General features: G+C 42.8%; 1 protein-coding gene across 7 annotated transcripts in view; it reads right to left on the bottom strand.

The window, feature by feature from the left end:
* LOC147333738 (uncharacterized) overlaps positions 1 to 17052 on the bottom strand; it is a 36735-nt gene extending 19683 nt beyond the window's left edge. For 3 of the 7 annotated variants that reach the window (XM_086268644.1, XM_086268628.1, XM_086268672.1), the window contains exons 1-4: positions 17016 to 17052; positions 11663 to 12013; positions 9220 to 9552; positions 9025 to 9132 (exon numbers count right to left, since the gene is read on the bottom strand). In XM_086268644.1, the coding sequence (XP_086124770.1) occupies positions 9025 to 9132; positions 9220 to 9552; positions 11663 to 12013; positions 17016 to 17052 (829 nt within the window). Of the gene's footprint in view, positions 1 to 9018; positions 9133 to 9219; positions 9553 to 11662; positions 12014 to 12864; positions 12958 to 17015 lie in introns of those variants that run through there. The other 4 variants (XM_086268635.1, XM_086268619.1, XM_086268663.1 and 1 more) reach the window with 3 other exon arrangements.
* Positions 17053 to 17281: the final 229 nt, after the last annotated feature.

Below are 17281 nucleotides of genomic sequence, written 5' to 3'. Positions count from 1 at the left end.
AAAAAGTGGACAGTGCAAGACAAAAGCAGCTAAATAAAAACTGTACAAAGAGCACGGTATAGAAAGTGCACTATACAAACAATCTGGAAACATAAAAATGGACACATGTATTCAAAAATATTGGTGTGTATATATATAATACACACACACACCTATATCTACGTGTGTGTGTGTGTGTGTGTGTAACTAGACTTTATGCATATTATGTAAGGTGTGGCTATATAAATGTATGTACAACTCTGTATATATGTTTATGGACAGGCATGCAATGTAGTGACAAGGATTGACAAGAACTAATATTGCATATGAGAAATATTGCCCTGCCCACACCTTACATAGGCTATTTTGAATTAGATGTGCATCTGTGTGGTAAAGAGATTACCCGGCGAGGTGTGCTGGTTGTAAGGGATCCCCCACAGGTAACAATGTCAGCACCTGGGGTTTTAGGAATGAATGTTATTAGGGAATGTTATCGCGAGTTGTTCGCACAACATGGTTCTTCCCTTTTTAATTGCCCCCCAGTGGCTCACACCCCTATTTTAATACAACAAGCTCTCCAGCAGTGCCATCAGATCCAGGCTAAGGCCCCACCCCCCAGAACGCTCAAGTCGGGTAAAGGTCAAGGGAGGTAGAATTTGCCACGTCCCCGGCGGTACCATAAAAATTGTGGCAGCTACATGTTCACAACATCTGGCAGCAGGGGCTCTGTTTGAGCCGCTCAGTTGTGGTTTACCTGCCGGCTTGTTGGCATCCCCTGGTCTTCTTTGTGTTAACAGAGGCACAGTTTATATCCCAATTGTTAACATTGATGTGCAGGATGTAGTACTGTCTCCTCATACTATGATCAGCACCCTGAGCTATGCTCATCTGGTTAGCTCCCCCCAGGGTCTCCAAGAGGAGGGTATGGCAGCTACCGTAGCCTCACAGACTGCAGTTAGTCCAGTGCAAGATAAAATTGCTGCTATTGACTTATCCACTCTTACTGCGCAGGAGCAAGGTCATGTGAGGTCATTACTATACAAGTATAGTGGCGTCTTTTCCGATCACGACGGGGATATAGGCTGTACTAACTTGATTTCTCATGATATTCCCCTAGTGGAAGACACCCCGGTGCGGCAGAGGTACAGGCGTATTCCCCCCTCAGAATATGAGGCCGTAAAAGCTCACATTCGACAACTTCTTGAGGCCCAGGTAATTAGGCAAAGCAGTAGCCCCTTTGCTTCACCCATTGTGTTGGTAAGAAAAAAAGATGGAAGCCTTCGCTTGTGTGTGGACTACTGGGCTTTAAACAGTAAGACCCGCAAGGATGCTTTCCCCCTGCCACGTATTGACGAGTCACTCGACGCTTTATGCGGTGCCCGCTGGTTTTCCACTTTGGACCTTGCCGCAGGTTATAACCAAGTCCCTGTTACAGAAAAAGACAAAATGAAGACTGCATTCTGCACTCCTTTTGGGTTGTTTGAGTGGAATAGGATGCCCTTTGGGTTGTGTAATGCCCCAAGTACATTTCAGAGATTAATGGAGAGGATCTTTGGAGACCAACACTGTCAGTCATTGTTGCTTTATTTAGATGATGTTATTGTGTTTTCTTCTACAGTAGAGGAACATGTGAGTCGCTTGGATGTTGTCCTGGGACAGTTGCAGCAAGAGGGTCTCAAGGCTAACTTGGAAAAGTGTTCCTTTTTCCAATCTGAGGTGAGCTACTTGGGTCATGTTGTGTCGAGGGATGGTGTGTCTACCGACCCTAATCAGAATCAGAATCAGAATCATGTTTATTGGCCAAGTATATGTGCAGACACCTTCAGGGAATTTGGTTCCGGTAGATCGTGGCTCTCAAGCACGGCAATGTAAATCTCACACACACACACACACACACACACACACACACACACACACACACACACACACACACACACACACACACACACACACACACGTCTATATAACCACATTACACATACATACACAAAGCTGTGTAAATCAACTATAAATAACGAATCTAAACTTATATACATAAAATACAGAAATGAATGAGGTGGAATGAATACCACAAAATGTACATAAGGTGCAGCTGCAGTCTGGCAGTGGGAGCACTGTGACAGGTCAACTGTTAAGAAGGGAGATGGCGAGGGGAAATAAACTGTTCCTGTGTCGGGTGGTCCTGGTCTGCGGGCTTCTGTACCGTCTGCCAGAGGGCAGCAGATCAAAAAGTCTGTGTCCAGGGTGTGAGGGGTCTGTGATGATTTTCCCTGCCCGTTTCCTGGTTCTTGAAAGGTACAGATCCTGGATGGAGGGCAGGAGGGTGCCGATGATCCTTTCTGCTGCCCGTACAGTCCGCTGCAGTCTGCTCCTGTCCTGTTTAGTGGCTGCTCCATACCAGACTGTGATGGAGGAGCACAGGACAGACTCAATGACCGCAGTGTAGAACTGGATCAGCAGCTCCTGTGGAAGACTGTACTTCCCCAGTTGTCTCAGGAAGTACATCCTCTGCTGGGTCTTTTTGAGGATGGAGTTGATGTTGGTCTCCCACTTCAGGTCCTGGGAGATGGTTGTACCCAGGAACTTGAAGATCTTCACAGTCGACACAGGGCTGTCTGATATGGTGAGGGGGAGCAGAGTTGAGGGATGTCTCCTGAAGTCCACTGTCATCTCTACAGTTTTAAGAGTGTTGAGCTCCAGATTGTGCTGACTGCACCAGAGTACCAGCCACTCAACTTCCTGCTGGTATGCAGACTCATCACCATCTTGAATGAGGCCAATGACAGTGGTGTCATCTGCAAACTTTAGGAGTTTGACAGCCGAGTTCTTGGAGGTGCAGTCGTTAGTGTAGAGGGAGAACAGTAGTGGTGAGAGGACACATCCTTGAGGGGCACCAATACTGAGGGACCGAGTTTCAGAGGTGCTCTCCCCCAGCCTCACTTGTTGCTTTCTGTCTGTCAGGAAGCTGGTGATCCACTGACAGGTAGCTGGTGACACGCTGAGCTGGGAGAGTTTGGAGGAAAGAAGTTCAGGCACGATGGTGTTAAAAGCCGAACTAAAGTCCACAAACAGGACCCTGGCATAAGTTCCCGGGCGGTCAAGGTGTTGCAGGATGTAATGCAGCCCCATGTTCACTGCATCATCCACCGACCTGTTTGCCCGGTAGGCAAACTGCAGAGGGTCCAGCTGGTGGCCTGTAATGTCTTTCAGATAGGCTAACACCAGTGGTTCGAAGGATTTCATGACCACAGACGTCAAGGCGACAGGTCTGTAGTCATTCAGTCCTGTGATGGTGGGTTTCTTGGGAACAGGGATGATGGTGGAGCGTTTGAAGCAGGAGGGAACTTCACACAGCTCCAGGGATCTGTTGAAGATGCGAGTAAAGATGGGAGCCAGCTGTTCAGCACAGGTTTTGAGGCAGGAGGGTGAGACGCCGTCTGGTCCGGGGGCTTTCCTGGGCTTCTGTTTCTGGAATAGTCGGCTCACATCCTGAGTGTGTATTCTGAGTTTCAGGGAGGAGGAAAGGGGGGTGAGAGGTGTGGCGGAGGTCGTTGAGTCTGGATTGGAGAGGGTGGTGGTGGTCGTTGAGTCAATAATAAAATTGAAGCAGTGTCTAAGTGGCCCCGGCCTAACCATGTCTCTGAGTTGTGTTCCTTCTTAGGCTTTGCAAGCTACTATCGTCGTTTTGTTGAGGGATTCGCAAAATTGGCCGCCCCCCTACATCGCCTAGTTGCTGAGCTGACTGGTACCAAGTCCAGGAAACCTGCCATACAGGTTTTATCTGCAGCATGGACAGATGAATGTGAGAAGAGCTTTGAAGGGCTTAAACAGAGGTTGGTGTCTGCTCCAGTTTTGGCTTATGCTAATTTTTCTCTGCCGTTTATCTTAGAGGTGGATGCTAGCTATCAGGGCCTAGATGCAGTGCTCTCCCAAGAACAGGCAGGGAAGATCCGACCTATAGCATATGCCAGCCGTGGCCTTCGTCCTACAGAGCGTAATATGGAAAGCTATAGCTCTATGAATTTGGAGTTTCTGGCCTTGAAGTGGGCCATGACTGAAAAGTTCAGAGATTATCTGTTGGGGCAGAAGTATATACAGATAATAATCCCCTCAGTCATTTGTCCACAGCCAAGCTGGGCGCTACAGAACAGCGCTGGGCTGCACAGCTTGCTGCCTTTGATTTCACCATCAAGCATCGACCTGGTCGAAGTAATAAGAATGCAGATGCTCTCTCACGGCAAAATCCCGCTGAAGTTACTTCAGTTAATGAACTAGGCATAGTCTCTGGTACCCCTCTGCCTGCCCCTTTGCAACAGGTTTTTGGTGTGAAACCACTAACTGAGGCTGTTCAAGCCACTATCTCAGTCTTTCCAGGACATGCGCCGTCTGACCTTTGTGTTTTGCAGGAGGCTGACCCTATTATTCAGGAGTTTCTGAAGTTTTGGATACGGAGAAGGGGGCCTGATGCAACTGAACGTGGCCAAACCTCGAGGGAAGTCCTCGAATTGGTCAGGCAATGGCGTAGGTTAGTGGAGCAGGGTGGTGTGTTATATCGCAAGGTCTCTCATCCTAGGGGAGAAGAGATGCTGCAGGTGCTATTGCCCAAGTCACTGCAGGGTCAGGTTTTGCATCAGTTGCACCAGGAGCACGGACACCAGGGTGTAAAGAGAACCATAGACCTGGTTTCTCAGCGGTGTTACTTGCCGGGGATGTACCATGACATCCAACAGTGGTGCCAGGAGTGTGAGTGATGCCAACTAGCTAAAGATGTTCAAATCTATCCTAATGCTTACATGGGCCATTTGCTTGCATCCCGACCAAATCAGATCCTTGCAGTTGACTTTACTGTATTGGAGCCGTCACGTAATGGGGTTGAAAATGTTCTTGTTATGACAGATGTGTTCTCAAATATATACCCAGGCCTTCCCAACCCATGATCAACGGGCATCGACAGTGGCAGAAGTGTTGGTGAAGGAGTGGTTCTGCAGATTTGGCGTGCCAGGGCGTATCCATTCCGATCAAGGTAGAAACTTTGAGAGTAACCTGGTTGAGCAGCTTTGCCAAATATATGGTATTGAGAAGAGTCGCACTACCCCTTACCATCCAGCCGGTAATGGTCAATGTGAGCGGTTTAATCGCACTTTACACAATTTGCTGTGCACCCTCCCTACCTCTCGGAAAAGGGACTGGGCTTGTTATTTGCCACAAGTGATCTTTGCATATAACACCACAGTACATCAGTCTACAGGCGAGTCACCATTTGCTCTGATGTTTGGCCAAGATCCCCAGTTACCCGTTGACTTTTTGTTGGGTAGGATTCAGGAGCCTGTAGCTGGTAGCACCCATGACTGGGTTGTAGAGCACCAGACTCGACTATGTCATACATTTGAACATGCTAATAAACGCTTGGGGGCTGCAGCTAATTGGCGCAAGATACGTCACGACCAGCATGTGAGGGATGCTCCCCTGCATGAAGGTCAGTTGGTTTACCTTAAGGAGGTTGGGTTTAGAGGCCGTCATAAAATTCAGGATGTTTGGAGTTCGGTGGTGTATAAAGTGCATAAGGCCCCTGACCAAAAAGGGTCCGTGTACACTATTGCTCCGGTAGATAACCTGAGTCACGTGAAACATGTCCACCGTTCACTACTAAAGAATAAGGTGGAAGGTGTGACTACCTGCCCTCCCAGTGCTCTGATCCAAACATTAGAAACTGCCCTTGTAGAAGAACCGATGCAAGGTGGCGAGTGGTTTTTATTAGTCTCTGAACCTACTCCAGCCCCAAACAGTTGCCAACCAAGACCAGAGAATCCTAGCCCTCGTAGACCAGACGAGCTAGAACCCTCAACGTCCCCCATGGTGTTGGCTTGCACTGATCAGCTGCCAGTTATGGCTGGTGTTCATAACAATATAGCGCCTCTACGTAGGACTACCCGTGGTAATGCTGGGACGCACTCGAATCTGCATCATTTGGCCCAGGTAGCAGGAAGTAGAGCAATAAGGGCTGGGCACTCCGAAGCACCTGTGCCTAATACAGTTACCCTGTTTAGACCTTGGCAGTGAGTGTCAATCGTCGGGACGATGATTCAAATCTCGGGGGTAGATTGAAGTGAAGTAGATTCTGGGGTAGGATTTTATATGATGTCCACAAATGCATCACTGATATCCACACCTTCCCAGCTGATAATTAGCAGGTTTTAAAGAAACAGCTGTGCTTCACTACCAGAAGGAGGCATTTGGCAGTCTTGTCCATCCAAGGTGGCTGAGAGCATTAGGCAGTTAAGCGCTGCAGATCTCTCAAGGAAAGCTACTCGGTTTAGTATTGCCCTTTAGAGAGTGGTAAGTGGGACTCTTTGTTCATCATAACGTGGCATATAGTAGGGTGGACTTTGACAACTGTTTCCCTCCTTTGTTGCAGGTTTGCACTATACTGCTGTCTTGTCATATGCTGTTTTGTTTGTTACATGATGCTTTTATAACGAACAGTACTTTGGGGTGTATTTGTTTTATGTAGATCTTTTATTAATGTGTGTAATGTTTTATGCTTTGTTTTATTGCTTTAGTGGAGGTGTGGCCGCTTGCTGAGGGGCTAGACACGTGAGGTGGAATCCCCTTCCTGATGCATGCGAGTGTACACACCGGGCATAGGTTGATTGCACCATTTAGAGTTTAGTGTAAGTGACAGTGAGGTCTGCAGTGAAGTTACACGGGTGAGTAATTGGTGGCACCCTTGGGCACTCCTCCCTGTAGGTTGCCTCCTCAAGTGGCCGGTCTCCACTATTTTGTGTGGTTATTCTTTTATCATGCTGTGATTGTTTTAGGGTAGCATCGTGGTAGGGAGTCTGGTCATTTTAATCATCGTTTGTTAATAAAGTGTTTTAATTAACTATTTTGCCGTCTCAACCCTGCTACCCTAGGTGCCTTCCTGATTTTATAGTTATGTTTTTAGTAGTTCCTCTTAATAAATTTTGATTTGTAAACTTCCTTTGTCTCACCTCTGCCGTTAATAACGAGTCTGTGGGCTTTGGTAGCCAGTGCAATACGTACATTGGCTAGAGAAATCTTTCCTGGGGTGTAACGGCCTCCCCCAGGTGGCGTTGTCAATATCTTAGTTACCGTCCCCAGTTATTCCTCTATCGCGACACCACATTACGTTGTCAAGTTCAGGTTGTCATATCTGCGTCTTATGTTTCCTGTTTTATTTTTTAAGAGATCTTGTGTTCCTGTGTTCATTGTGTTTAGTTTTACTCTTCCACTGTGAGGTCGTTATGTTCATGTGTGTCAGCTGTTCCCCATGTGTTCCCACATCTCTAATTAGCCTCCTGTGTGTATTTAGTCTGTGCCTTTTCATTCAGTCCTTGTCGGATTGTCTGTGTTGTTCCCATGCCATGTCCTGCGTTCAGGTTTTCACATACACTCAACAAAAATATAAACGCAACACCTTTGTTACTGCTCCCATTCCCCATGGGATGGACGTAGAGACCTAAAATTCATTCCAGATACACAATATAACCATCCCTCCCAAACAGTGGTCACAAATCAGTCCAAATGTGTGGTAGTGGGCACATCTGCCATATTGAGATAATCCATCCCACCTCACAGGTGTGCCACATCAGGATGCTGATCTGACATCATGAGTAGTGCACAGGTGTACCTCAGACTGCCCACAACAAAAGGCCATGCAGATGGACCAAGCGAGTGATAGGGAGTCTGCCGTTGGTCAAACTGGTTGTTCTCTTGGTGCGGCATTGAGCGTCCCAACCTCTGAGGCAGAATCGACTGAGGCTCCACATGCTGTGTGTGACGTGTTGGTTTCCCAACATAATTTGTATAATTTTACAAATCAGATCACACTGCAAGTGTAAATGTAATCCTCAGAGTATTGGAGGATTCCTGTGAGGCTGACTGGTCACGACAATAAATGAAAGCATTCTAACTTGTTGCCTTTTTGTTGTGAATGCAGACCAGAGAAGACACTACACAGAGGTCACACTTGTCATTTAGACAGCTGTTAGCACATGATTCTCCTTATGGGGACCTGATACGTTTAATATGCTGATGAGAATACAGCCCAGAATAAGCGTATACTATAGCTTTTATTTTGGAAAGAGACATTTCTCTGTAATAAACTCTCTTTACCAAAGATGAGTGATTCCTCAATCAGATAGATTTTTTTTTTATTACTTTGTTGTTTCAGCAACATTAAATTTAAAAACTGTACTTTTGAGTTAAAATATATATTTATAATTTTAATAAATGACAAATTAAAAAGTCATGAACATTTTTTTTTGTATCGAAAAAATATCGAACCGTGACACCAAAGTATCGAACCGAACCGTGAGTTTTGTGTATCGTTGCACCCCTAATATATATGTGTAATATATATGTGTCCTTAGTGTCGGAACAGAATTGGGGGAAAAAGCTTTTGAATAAGTTGCCTCTGGAAAAATCTACAGAAGGAGTTTAAAGTTAAAGAAGTGAGACAATGGCTCAATTTGATCAGTGTGAATTTTGTCATTGTTGGTTTTATAATGACCTGTTATTTTATAAGATTCTTGATTCATTTTTGTGTTGTGTTGTGGTTTTGTTTTTTTGTGTTGTGTTTGTGTTGTTTTATAGGATTTGTGAATTCATGATTCATGTTTGTGTTCACTTGTCTGTGTGGAAAATTGTGTTTGCTTCTTTATTTGTCACACATTGTATTTGTTGTAACTTATACATGACTCTGCTGGTCACTCTTGTAAAACGGATTTTAATCTCAGTGAGGTATTTACGTGGGCAAATAAAGTACACATGCAGTGAAGCACACACACTGTTTAGTAAAGTCATGTTGTGGAGCTGTTTCACTGATCAATGACTGAGTCTGAAGGAGGTTTTCTGACTTCTGGAACAAACCTGGAAGTTTCTCTTCAGCTCTCTGTATCAGCTGTTTGTAACTATCAACTCTTTCAGCTTCTGGAACAAGTTTGTGTGAGCCGCAGTCAAGGAGCCACCAGAGGACACCTGCTAACCATCGGCATTATGGGTAGTGTAGTAGGAGACACTCACCTGACATGAAATACTGACGGAAATAATATAGAAGACCTCCAAAAACCACAAGAAGAACCAGGAGAACCAGGAGCACAAGAACAGCTTTCGCCCAGGATGGAAACTGTTCTGTGGAAAAAAACACAAACAACATGTCCTTTGAACTCTGATCTCAATGTCCTGCACTGTATCATGGTTTTTATCTCCATGTCTGACCTTTGACCTGCAGCACTACTTTTTGTCTCAGGATGTCTTTGTCCCTGTAGATGATGCAGATGTATTCTCCACTGTCTCTCTCTGTGGGGTATTCCAGGGTCAGACTGAGGTCTCCAGTTCTCAGCAGGTCTTTGTTCATCTTTGTTCGACCACAGTAACGGTCGTCCTGCTTCTTAAGGTGGTCACTTCCATTTGAATATCCATGGACCATCATGATTTCTCTGTCAAATCTTGTCCATTCCACTGTGGTGTCCTCAGGCAGGTCAGGTGTTGTTTTGCATTGCAGGATGACAGACTCTGATCCTACAACGACCTCCTCCTCCAGTTCTTGGTCTGAGAGGACAGTAAACCAAATTATAAAAATTGCATCTGGAAAGTTTTCCCAGTGTTTTATTTGTTCCACATTTTGTTATTCCAACATGGATTAGATTGAGTTTCACCTCACATTTCTACACACACAATACCTGGGGATTCCCATGATTCATTGAGTTTTTCCTTTCCAGTCACCTTCCTCACTCACTATGTGTTAATAGACCTCTCTGCATTGAATCATATCTGTTATTAACCTCTGTCTCTCTTCCACAGCATGTCTTTATCCTGTTTTCCTTCTCTCACCCCAACCGGTCGCAGCAGATGGCCCCGCCCCTCCCTGAGCCTGGTTCTGCCAGAGGTTTCTTCTGTTAAAAGGGAGTTTTTCCTTCCCACTGTCACCAAAGTGCTTGCTCATAGGGGGTCATATGATTTCTAGGTCTTTTTCTTTGTATGTACGATCTGCTGTACAATATAAAGCGCCTTGAGGCGACTGTTGTTGTGGTTTGGTGCTGTATGAATAAAATTGAATTGAATTTAACAATACCCCGCAATGACAGGCTACTGTTTAAATGATTGCAAATGTATTAAAAATAAAAAAAATGAGAATAACATGTAATCACAAACTTTGCTCAGTGCTTTGTTGAAGCAACTTTGGCAGCAATTACAGCCTTCAGTCTTTCTCAGTATGATGCTGCAAGCTTGGCACCTATTTTTAGGCATTTTCTTTATTCTTCTTTGCAGACCCTCTCAAGCACCATCAGGCTGGATGGGGAGTGTCAGTGCAAAGGCATTGTCTAATCTCTCCAGAGATGTTTGATTGGGTTCTTGTCTGGGCTCTGGCTGGACCACTCAAGAACAAAGACAACAAAGTGGTGCCGAAGCCCTCCTATGTTATCTTGTCTCTATGTTTAGGATCGTTTTCCTGTTGGAAGATAAACCTTCAGCCAGTCCAAGGTACAGAGCACTCTGGAGGAGGTTGTCATCAAGGAGTTCTCTACACATTGGTGCATTCAGGAAATCTTTTAGTTCTTCCACTGTAAAATGTCCCACAACATGATGCTGTTTTTTCCAGACATGACACTTGGCATTCAGGCCAAAGAGTTTAATAGTGGTTTCATCAGACCAGAGAATTTTCTTTTTCATGATCTGAGATACTTCAGGGGCTTTTTGGCAAACTCGATTCAATGCATACTGTCTCAGAGGTCTGCAGACAATTCCTTGGACTTCAAAGCTTGATTTGTGTTCTGACACGTACTGTCAACTGTTGGACCTTATACAGACATGTGTGCCTTTCCAAATCATGTCCAATCAACTGCATCTATCACAAGTGGACTCCAATCAACAAACATCTGGCAGATTATCAGAGGGAACAAGGTTCAACTGAGATTAAATTTTAGTGTCCCAGAAAAGGCTGTGAGTACTTTTGTACATCTGTTAATTTTAGCTTAAATTTAAAAAAAAATTTAAGCCAATTTTTTTCCATATTCATTATGGGGGTATTGTGCAGGAAGAATTTGGAGGTGAAAAACTGATTCCATCCATTTTGGAATAAGACTGTTACATAACAAAATGTGGAAAAAAAAGGAAGGGCTGAGAGTATTTTCTGGATGTTCTGTAACTAAAGAAGCAGATTCAGTCACATTGATTTTAATCATAGAATCGACCTGATCTGAGATCTGAGCATCTGTGTTACTGACCTCTGACTCTGCTGCCAGTAAAAATAAATATCAATAATCAAATCATTAAAATCTCTATTCTGCATGAAAAATATCAGGAAAGCTTGTGAGCCAAAACTGTGCCAGGTCTTCACAGTACTACTGTTAGTTATCACACATAAGTAAGAGACCATGTGGGGTTATTGTCTGTCCCTATTAGGCAGGCAAGCTGCTGGTTTTCCTGCACATGTAAGAATTTCTGGATCAAATCATCCTGATTTAGAAGATACACCAAAAATTGTACCAATAAGATTCCATTTTCTTCTTCTTTGGTGTTCATGTTTTTATTTTTCCAGTGTGGTTGCATCTAGAAAACTTTACCACTATTTTATCAGATTTCAGTACTAGAAAAATCTTTTATGTTACTCTTTAGTTTGACCTCTGACCTTCATAATCACAGGTGTTGGGTTTTGTACCTTTGACATGCAGCTGTATGTCGGTCAGTTTCAGTTCTTTTCTTTCATTTCCGATGGAGCAGGTGTAGATGCTGCTATCAGTGGCTTCGGGGTTTCTCAGAGTGAGGCTGAAGTCTGAAGTGTCCAGAGCATCAGGCCTCATTGATGTGCGCCCTCTGTAACGCTGGTTTTGCCCTTTAAAATCATCCGTTTCCTCTCGTCGTAGGTGGACAGATTTGGGGTTGAGATCATTGCGAGTCCACAGCACTGTGGGGTTTTCCTCAGGTATAAAACCTGAGTACTTGCAAGGCAACAGGACAGATTTTTCCCCCTCATACACCTCCACTACCGGAGCCAGGGCATGCTGGGAAACTGGAAGGAGACACAAGCACACACAAAAAAAAAACACTTATTATGTGTATGCAGTAGATTTTGTCCTTGGGTTGATATAAAGTGGTTTCAGAAAGTTGCAGAATATGTAACATCACTCTCAGCCATGTTTTATAAAAAGTATTCAAACACGGATTCTTCCTGTCCAACAAGCACTGAAAGGACATCAAAGATGTTAAAGAAAACTGATGGATGACTGAACAACACTGAGGTGAAAGGAGGAAACCATCTCTTATTTTCTTGTATCGGTGTTCATTTCTTATTGAAAATGAACACAGATACAAGCAGATCTGAGCTCAGACGCCTTCCTGTAATGAGACAGCAGGGCTAACAACGACACCACAGTCCATCAATTTGTAACAAATAACCTCACCATGCATCAACATCAAATGAGGCAGAAACACAACCACACAGAAAACAAACAGTTTATTAGTAAACAGACATCCCAGTGTTACAACACATAAAAGTGTCACCACTGACAATGTTACACACAACTGGCAACACAACCAATTTTCATCTGTATCATTGGACAAGTTTTTTTCTTTTTTTTTTTTGCCACAGTCGTTAATCTTGTCAAACGTCACTACTCTCTGGCAGGTTTGTGGTTCTATCAGTAAGAAACAGAGACGTCTGGAACACACAGATAGTTCGTCTTAAACAGATATGAACTCAGCTGTAACCCTGTGAGCGCCCTGCATGAAGTCCCAGAGGGGGTTATGAGGAATAAAGTCAAGTAGAGTCAGTTTACATCCAGTGAAATCATGTTAGACTTTATGTTGTCTAAAAGCACAAACAGCTGCGTTGTTGTGTTTGCATTCAAAGAGTGCGCTTACCGAGTACGAGGAGCAGGAGTGGCAGCAACATCTTCATCTCCAGTTAAAGTCCTGATAACAACAACACGCAGCTGCTGCTGCACTAAAGGTTTGGTCCTCTTACGATAACCTGATCATTTCCTGTTGAGCCTTCAAAATATTTATTTATTTATTTTTTCTTTTTACAGCGAATGACAGAATTAAATTTAGAGGAGAAACAACATGGCTAGATTGCTGTTTGCTGCTCTATGGGATTAATATTCTGCTGTCATTTGAAACTTAAATTTAGAAATTAAACTTTAAGCTTTACAAAACTGACAGTAGGATTTTAAGGTTTGTCAAAACATTTTTATACATTTACATCGTTTTGCATTTGAGGTTTCCTTCGTCACACCAGCAGCGAGGATGTGCAGCTGTTTGACTCACTTGTTGTTACGGTCCTGGACCCGTGGCCCAGTGTTTAGATTTTGTATTATTGTTTTTAGGCTGTTTTCTTCTATTGTTCAAGGTTGCTAGTTTTTTGGTGTCTGTTTTGTATTTCCGAGCCTGTGGATTCCTTTGCTCCTTATGTCACTCTGGTCCCTGTACTGTGTTAGTATTTTCTCTGAGTTCAGTCTGTGGATTTCCTGTTTTACTTTGAAGGTCTTGTCTCATGTTAGTGTATTCTGCTTTACTTCCTTGTCTTGTCTAGCCTAATGACTTCCAGCTGTCTGTCCACCTGTTCCTGTACCTGCCAGTGTATTTTAGTCCCTGTCAGTCAGTACTTGTCCTGTTGTTAGCATCATTTCTCCCTCCTGCTGTGTCTTTCCTGATGTTTTCTTGTGTATTTCGGTTCTAGCTCCAGTTTAGGTATTCTGTTTGGTTTTCCTTGGTAAGCAATAAAGCTGCTTTCAAGTTCATGTTTTGCCTCAATGAGTCCACCGTGTGGGTCCTCTTCTCCTGCCTGCACAGCACACACCATGACACTTGTCATTTTTCAAAGACACAACTTTGTTTCTTAGTTTTTTTTTTCTTTTCTAAAAGTTAAAAAATAGAAAGAAAAATAAAAAAGAAAATTGAATTAAAAATTTTTTATTGAATTGAATAATGAGAAACTTTATATTTAATTCTAATAAATGTTTGTAATTTGAATTTTTAAGTTTGTTCTTAAAAGTTAAAACAAATCTCATATCTAAAGACTTAAATACTTAAATACAACACTGAAATAACCACAAAAAAGTACTGTACCATAAGAAACTGGGAAAATTCAAAGTACCTAAATCACAAACTGTAAAATATTCATTAAACTAAACAGACCATCTGAGGAAGCTAAGGTGCTGGTCATCAAAAACATGGTGGATCCCCAAAAATATCAGTCACAAGTTAACAAACAACCACACAAATCACTTATGAAACACACTGAAAGGATCAATTCAGCTACATCTGGAAGAAACAGCTGCATCCATCAGACAGAATTGAAAACATTAAACTACAGGGAGTGCAGAATTATTAGGCAAATTAGTATTTTGTCCACATCATCCTCTTCATGCATGTTGTCTTACTCCCAGCTGTATAGGCTCGAAAGCCTACTACCAATTAAGCATATTAGGTGATGTGCATCTCTGTAATGAGAAGGGGTGTGGTCTAGTGACATCAACACCCTATATCAGGTGTGCATAATTATTAGGCAACGTCCTTTCCTTTGGCAAAATGGGTGAAAAGAAGGACTTGACAGGCTCAGAAAAGTCAAAAATAGTGAGATATCTTGCAGAGGGATGCAGCAGTCTCAAAATTGCAAAGCTTCTGAAGCGTGATCATCGAACAATCAAGCGTTTCATTCAAAATAGTCAACAGGGTCGCAAGAAGCGTGTGGAAAAACCAAGGCGCAAAATAACTGCCCATGAACTGAGAAAAGTCAAGCGTGCAGCTGCCAAGATGCCACTTGCCACCAGTTTGGCCATATTTCAGAGCTGCAACATCACTGGAGTGCCCAAAAGCACAAGGTGTGCAATACTCAGAGACATGGCCAAGGTAAGAAAGGCTGAAAGACGACCACCACTGAACAAGACACACAAGCTGAAACGTCAAGACTGGGCCAAGAAATATCTCAAGACTGGTTTTTCTAAGATTTTATGGACTGATGAAATGAGAGTGAGTCTTGATGGGCCAGATGGATGGGCCCGTGGCTGGATTGGTAAAGGGCAGAGAGCTCCAGTCCGACTCAGACACCAGCAAGGTGGAGGTGGAGTACTGGTTTGGGCTGGTATCATCAAAGATGAGCTTGTGGGGCCTTTTCGGGTTGAGGATGGAGTCAAGCTCAACTCCCAGTCCTACTGCCAGTTTCTGGAAGACACCTTCTTCAAGCAGTGGTACAGGAAGAAGTCTGCATCCTTCAAGAAAAACATGATTTTCATGCAGGACAATGCTCCATCACACGCATCCAAGTACTCCACAGCGTGGCTGGCAAGAAAGGGTATAAAAGAAGAAAAACTAATGACATGGCCTCCTTGTTCACCTGATCTGAACCCCATTGAGAACCTGTGGTCCATCATCAAATGTGAGATTTACAAGGAGGGAAAACAGTACACCTCTCTGAACAGTGTCTGGGAGGCTGTGGTTGCTGCTGCACGCAATGTTGATGGTGAACAGATCAAAACACTGACAGAATCCATGGATGGCAGGCTTTTGAGTGTCCTTGCAAAGAAAGGTGGCTATATTGGTCGCTGATTTGTTTTTGTTTTGTTTTTGAATGTCAGAAATGTATATTTGTGAATGTGGAGATGTTATATTGGTTTCACTGGTAAAAATAAATAATTGAAATGGGTATATATTTGTTTTTTGTTAAGTTGCCTAATAATTATGCACAGTAATAGTCACCTGCACACACAGATATCCCCCTAAAATAGCTAAAACTAAAAACAAACTAAAAACTACTTCCAAAAACATTCAGCTTTGATATTAATGAGTTTTTTGGGTTCATTGAGAACATGGTTGTTGTTCAATAATAAAATTATTCCTCAAAAATACAACTTGCCTAATAATTCTGCACTCCCTGTATACGGATCACACACAGGAATATCAAATACACCAAGAAAACAGCTTCTTCTCTAATATCAATAATGACTGCTGCTATTATACAGATGAACAAACAGGGGATTCAAATTGAGAATAAATGGTCAGTTTTCCGGTTTAACTGTAGAGGTCTATAGATTTTAATCATATCAAGGAATATCTAAACCAGTTTTCATATCCACTCGATGTCATTGCCTTATCTGACACTTTGATTAATATGGATAAAGGAGCAGACTTTGAACTGGAGGGTTATGAACTCAGGTGTATAATTCAGAGAAATAAAGGTGGAGGAGCAGTGGCCTCAGTATGTGGACAAATGTCTGAAACTGAACGTGGTGATGACAGCGATTGATGATGTGTTAAATGTATAACAGTTTAAACCTAAGCAATAATCTCCAGGTAGTAAAACAACATACTGTGTGAGCCTGTTCTCTAAGATTAGCAGAACCACATCACATCCTGCAGCTCTCACAGACACGTTTTTATAAATGACATTGAATATAAAACAGGAAGTGGACTTCTCAACCCTAATAATTTGGACAGAAATAAAGATTACAGACAAGTAAGAACAGAGGAAATGATAAATGCTTTAAAAACAAATCAGAATTTTAAACAAAGAAATATGAGTAATGAGTTTTCTATATTTTCAATATCAGTGTTTAAGTGACTCATCAGGAAGTTAGACCGCGGCGAGAAGAGAAACTGTCAGAAAACAACAGAAGTGGAAAAGTGTTAGAAGTAATAATAGTGGGGTAAGAGTGGGAGGCGGAGGAAGGAGGGACAAGACTGGACAACCGATTTTCTGGATTAAAATGTGAATTGAGGCTTATCTGCTAAAAAATAAATAATGATTAAATAAATTACTACTTTTTCTGTGAGTACTTTGTCCTAATAACTTTGAAACAGTAACATCTAGAGCAATATTTTCACCTCCGATTAAATCTTTGTGTTAGCTTTATTTTGAGACCAACATTGTTCACACAGAGTTTGTAATTGCAGAGAAATACTCCATTTATTTTATACAGTGCATTAATTTAAATCATCACATAAACACAACACAGTGAGATTATCTGCCTTAAACTGTGGTGTGAGTGCAGATTGATCTGCATTCAGTTTCTTACCATTTATGAGGAGCAGGATCACCAGCAACGTCTTCATCCTCCTGTAAAAAGCTGAAACAAACACAAAGTCCTTTAAATCTGCTGCTGACTGAACAAAGAAAAAAAAAAAACACTCAGCAACTTTTCTTCAGCTGTAAGCACATAAAGAAAGTTCACTTTTGTTTTTAAGAGGAAGTCAGACATGTGAAATGAAACTGCCCAGTGGGACAGCCACTCTTTACAGCCCACAGCTTCCACCTCAGTGCTGACACAAGGCTCATTAGCAG

This window comes from Aulonocara sp. 'chitande type north' Nkhata Bay, linkage group LG3 (genome assembly GCF_057382095.1).
Source record: "Aulonocara sp. 'chitande type north' Nkhata Bay isolate Kocher_YH1m ecotype deep benthic linkage group LG3, A_spYH_male_GT1.1, whole genome shotgun sequence".
Taxonomy (NCBI): domain Eukaryota; kingdom Metazoa; phylum Chordata; class Actinopteri; order Cichliformes; family Cichlidae; genus Aulonocara; species Aulonocara sp. 'chitande type north' Nkhata Bay.
Note: the sequence above shows the minus strand (reverse complement) of the source record. Positions and strands in the feature narration are given on the sequence as shown.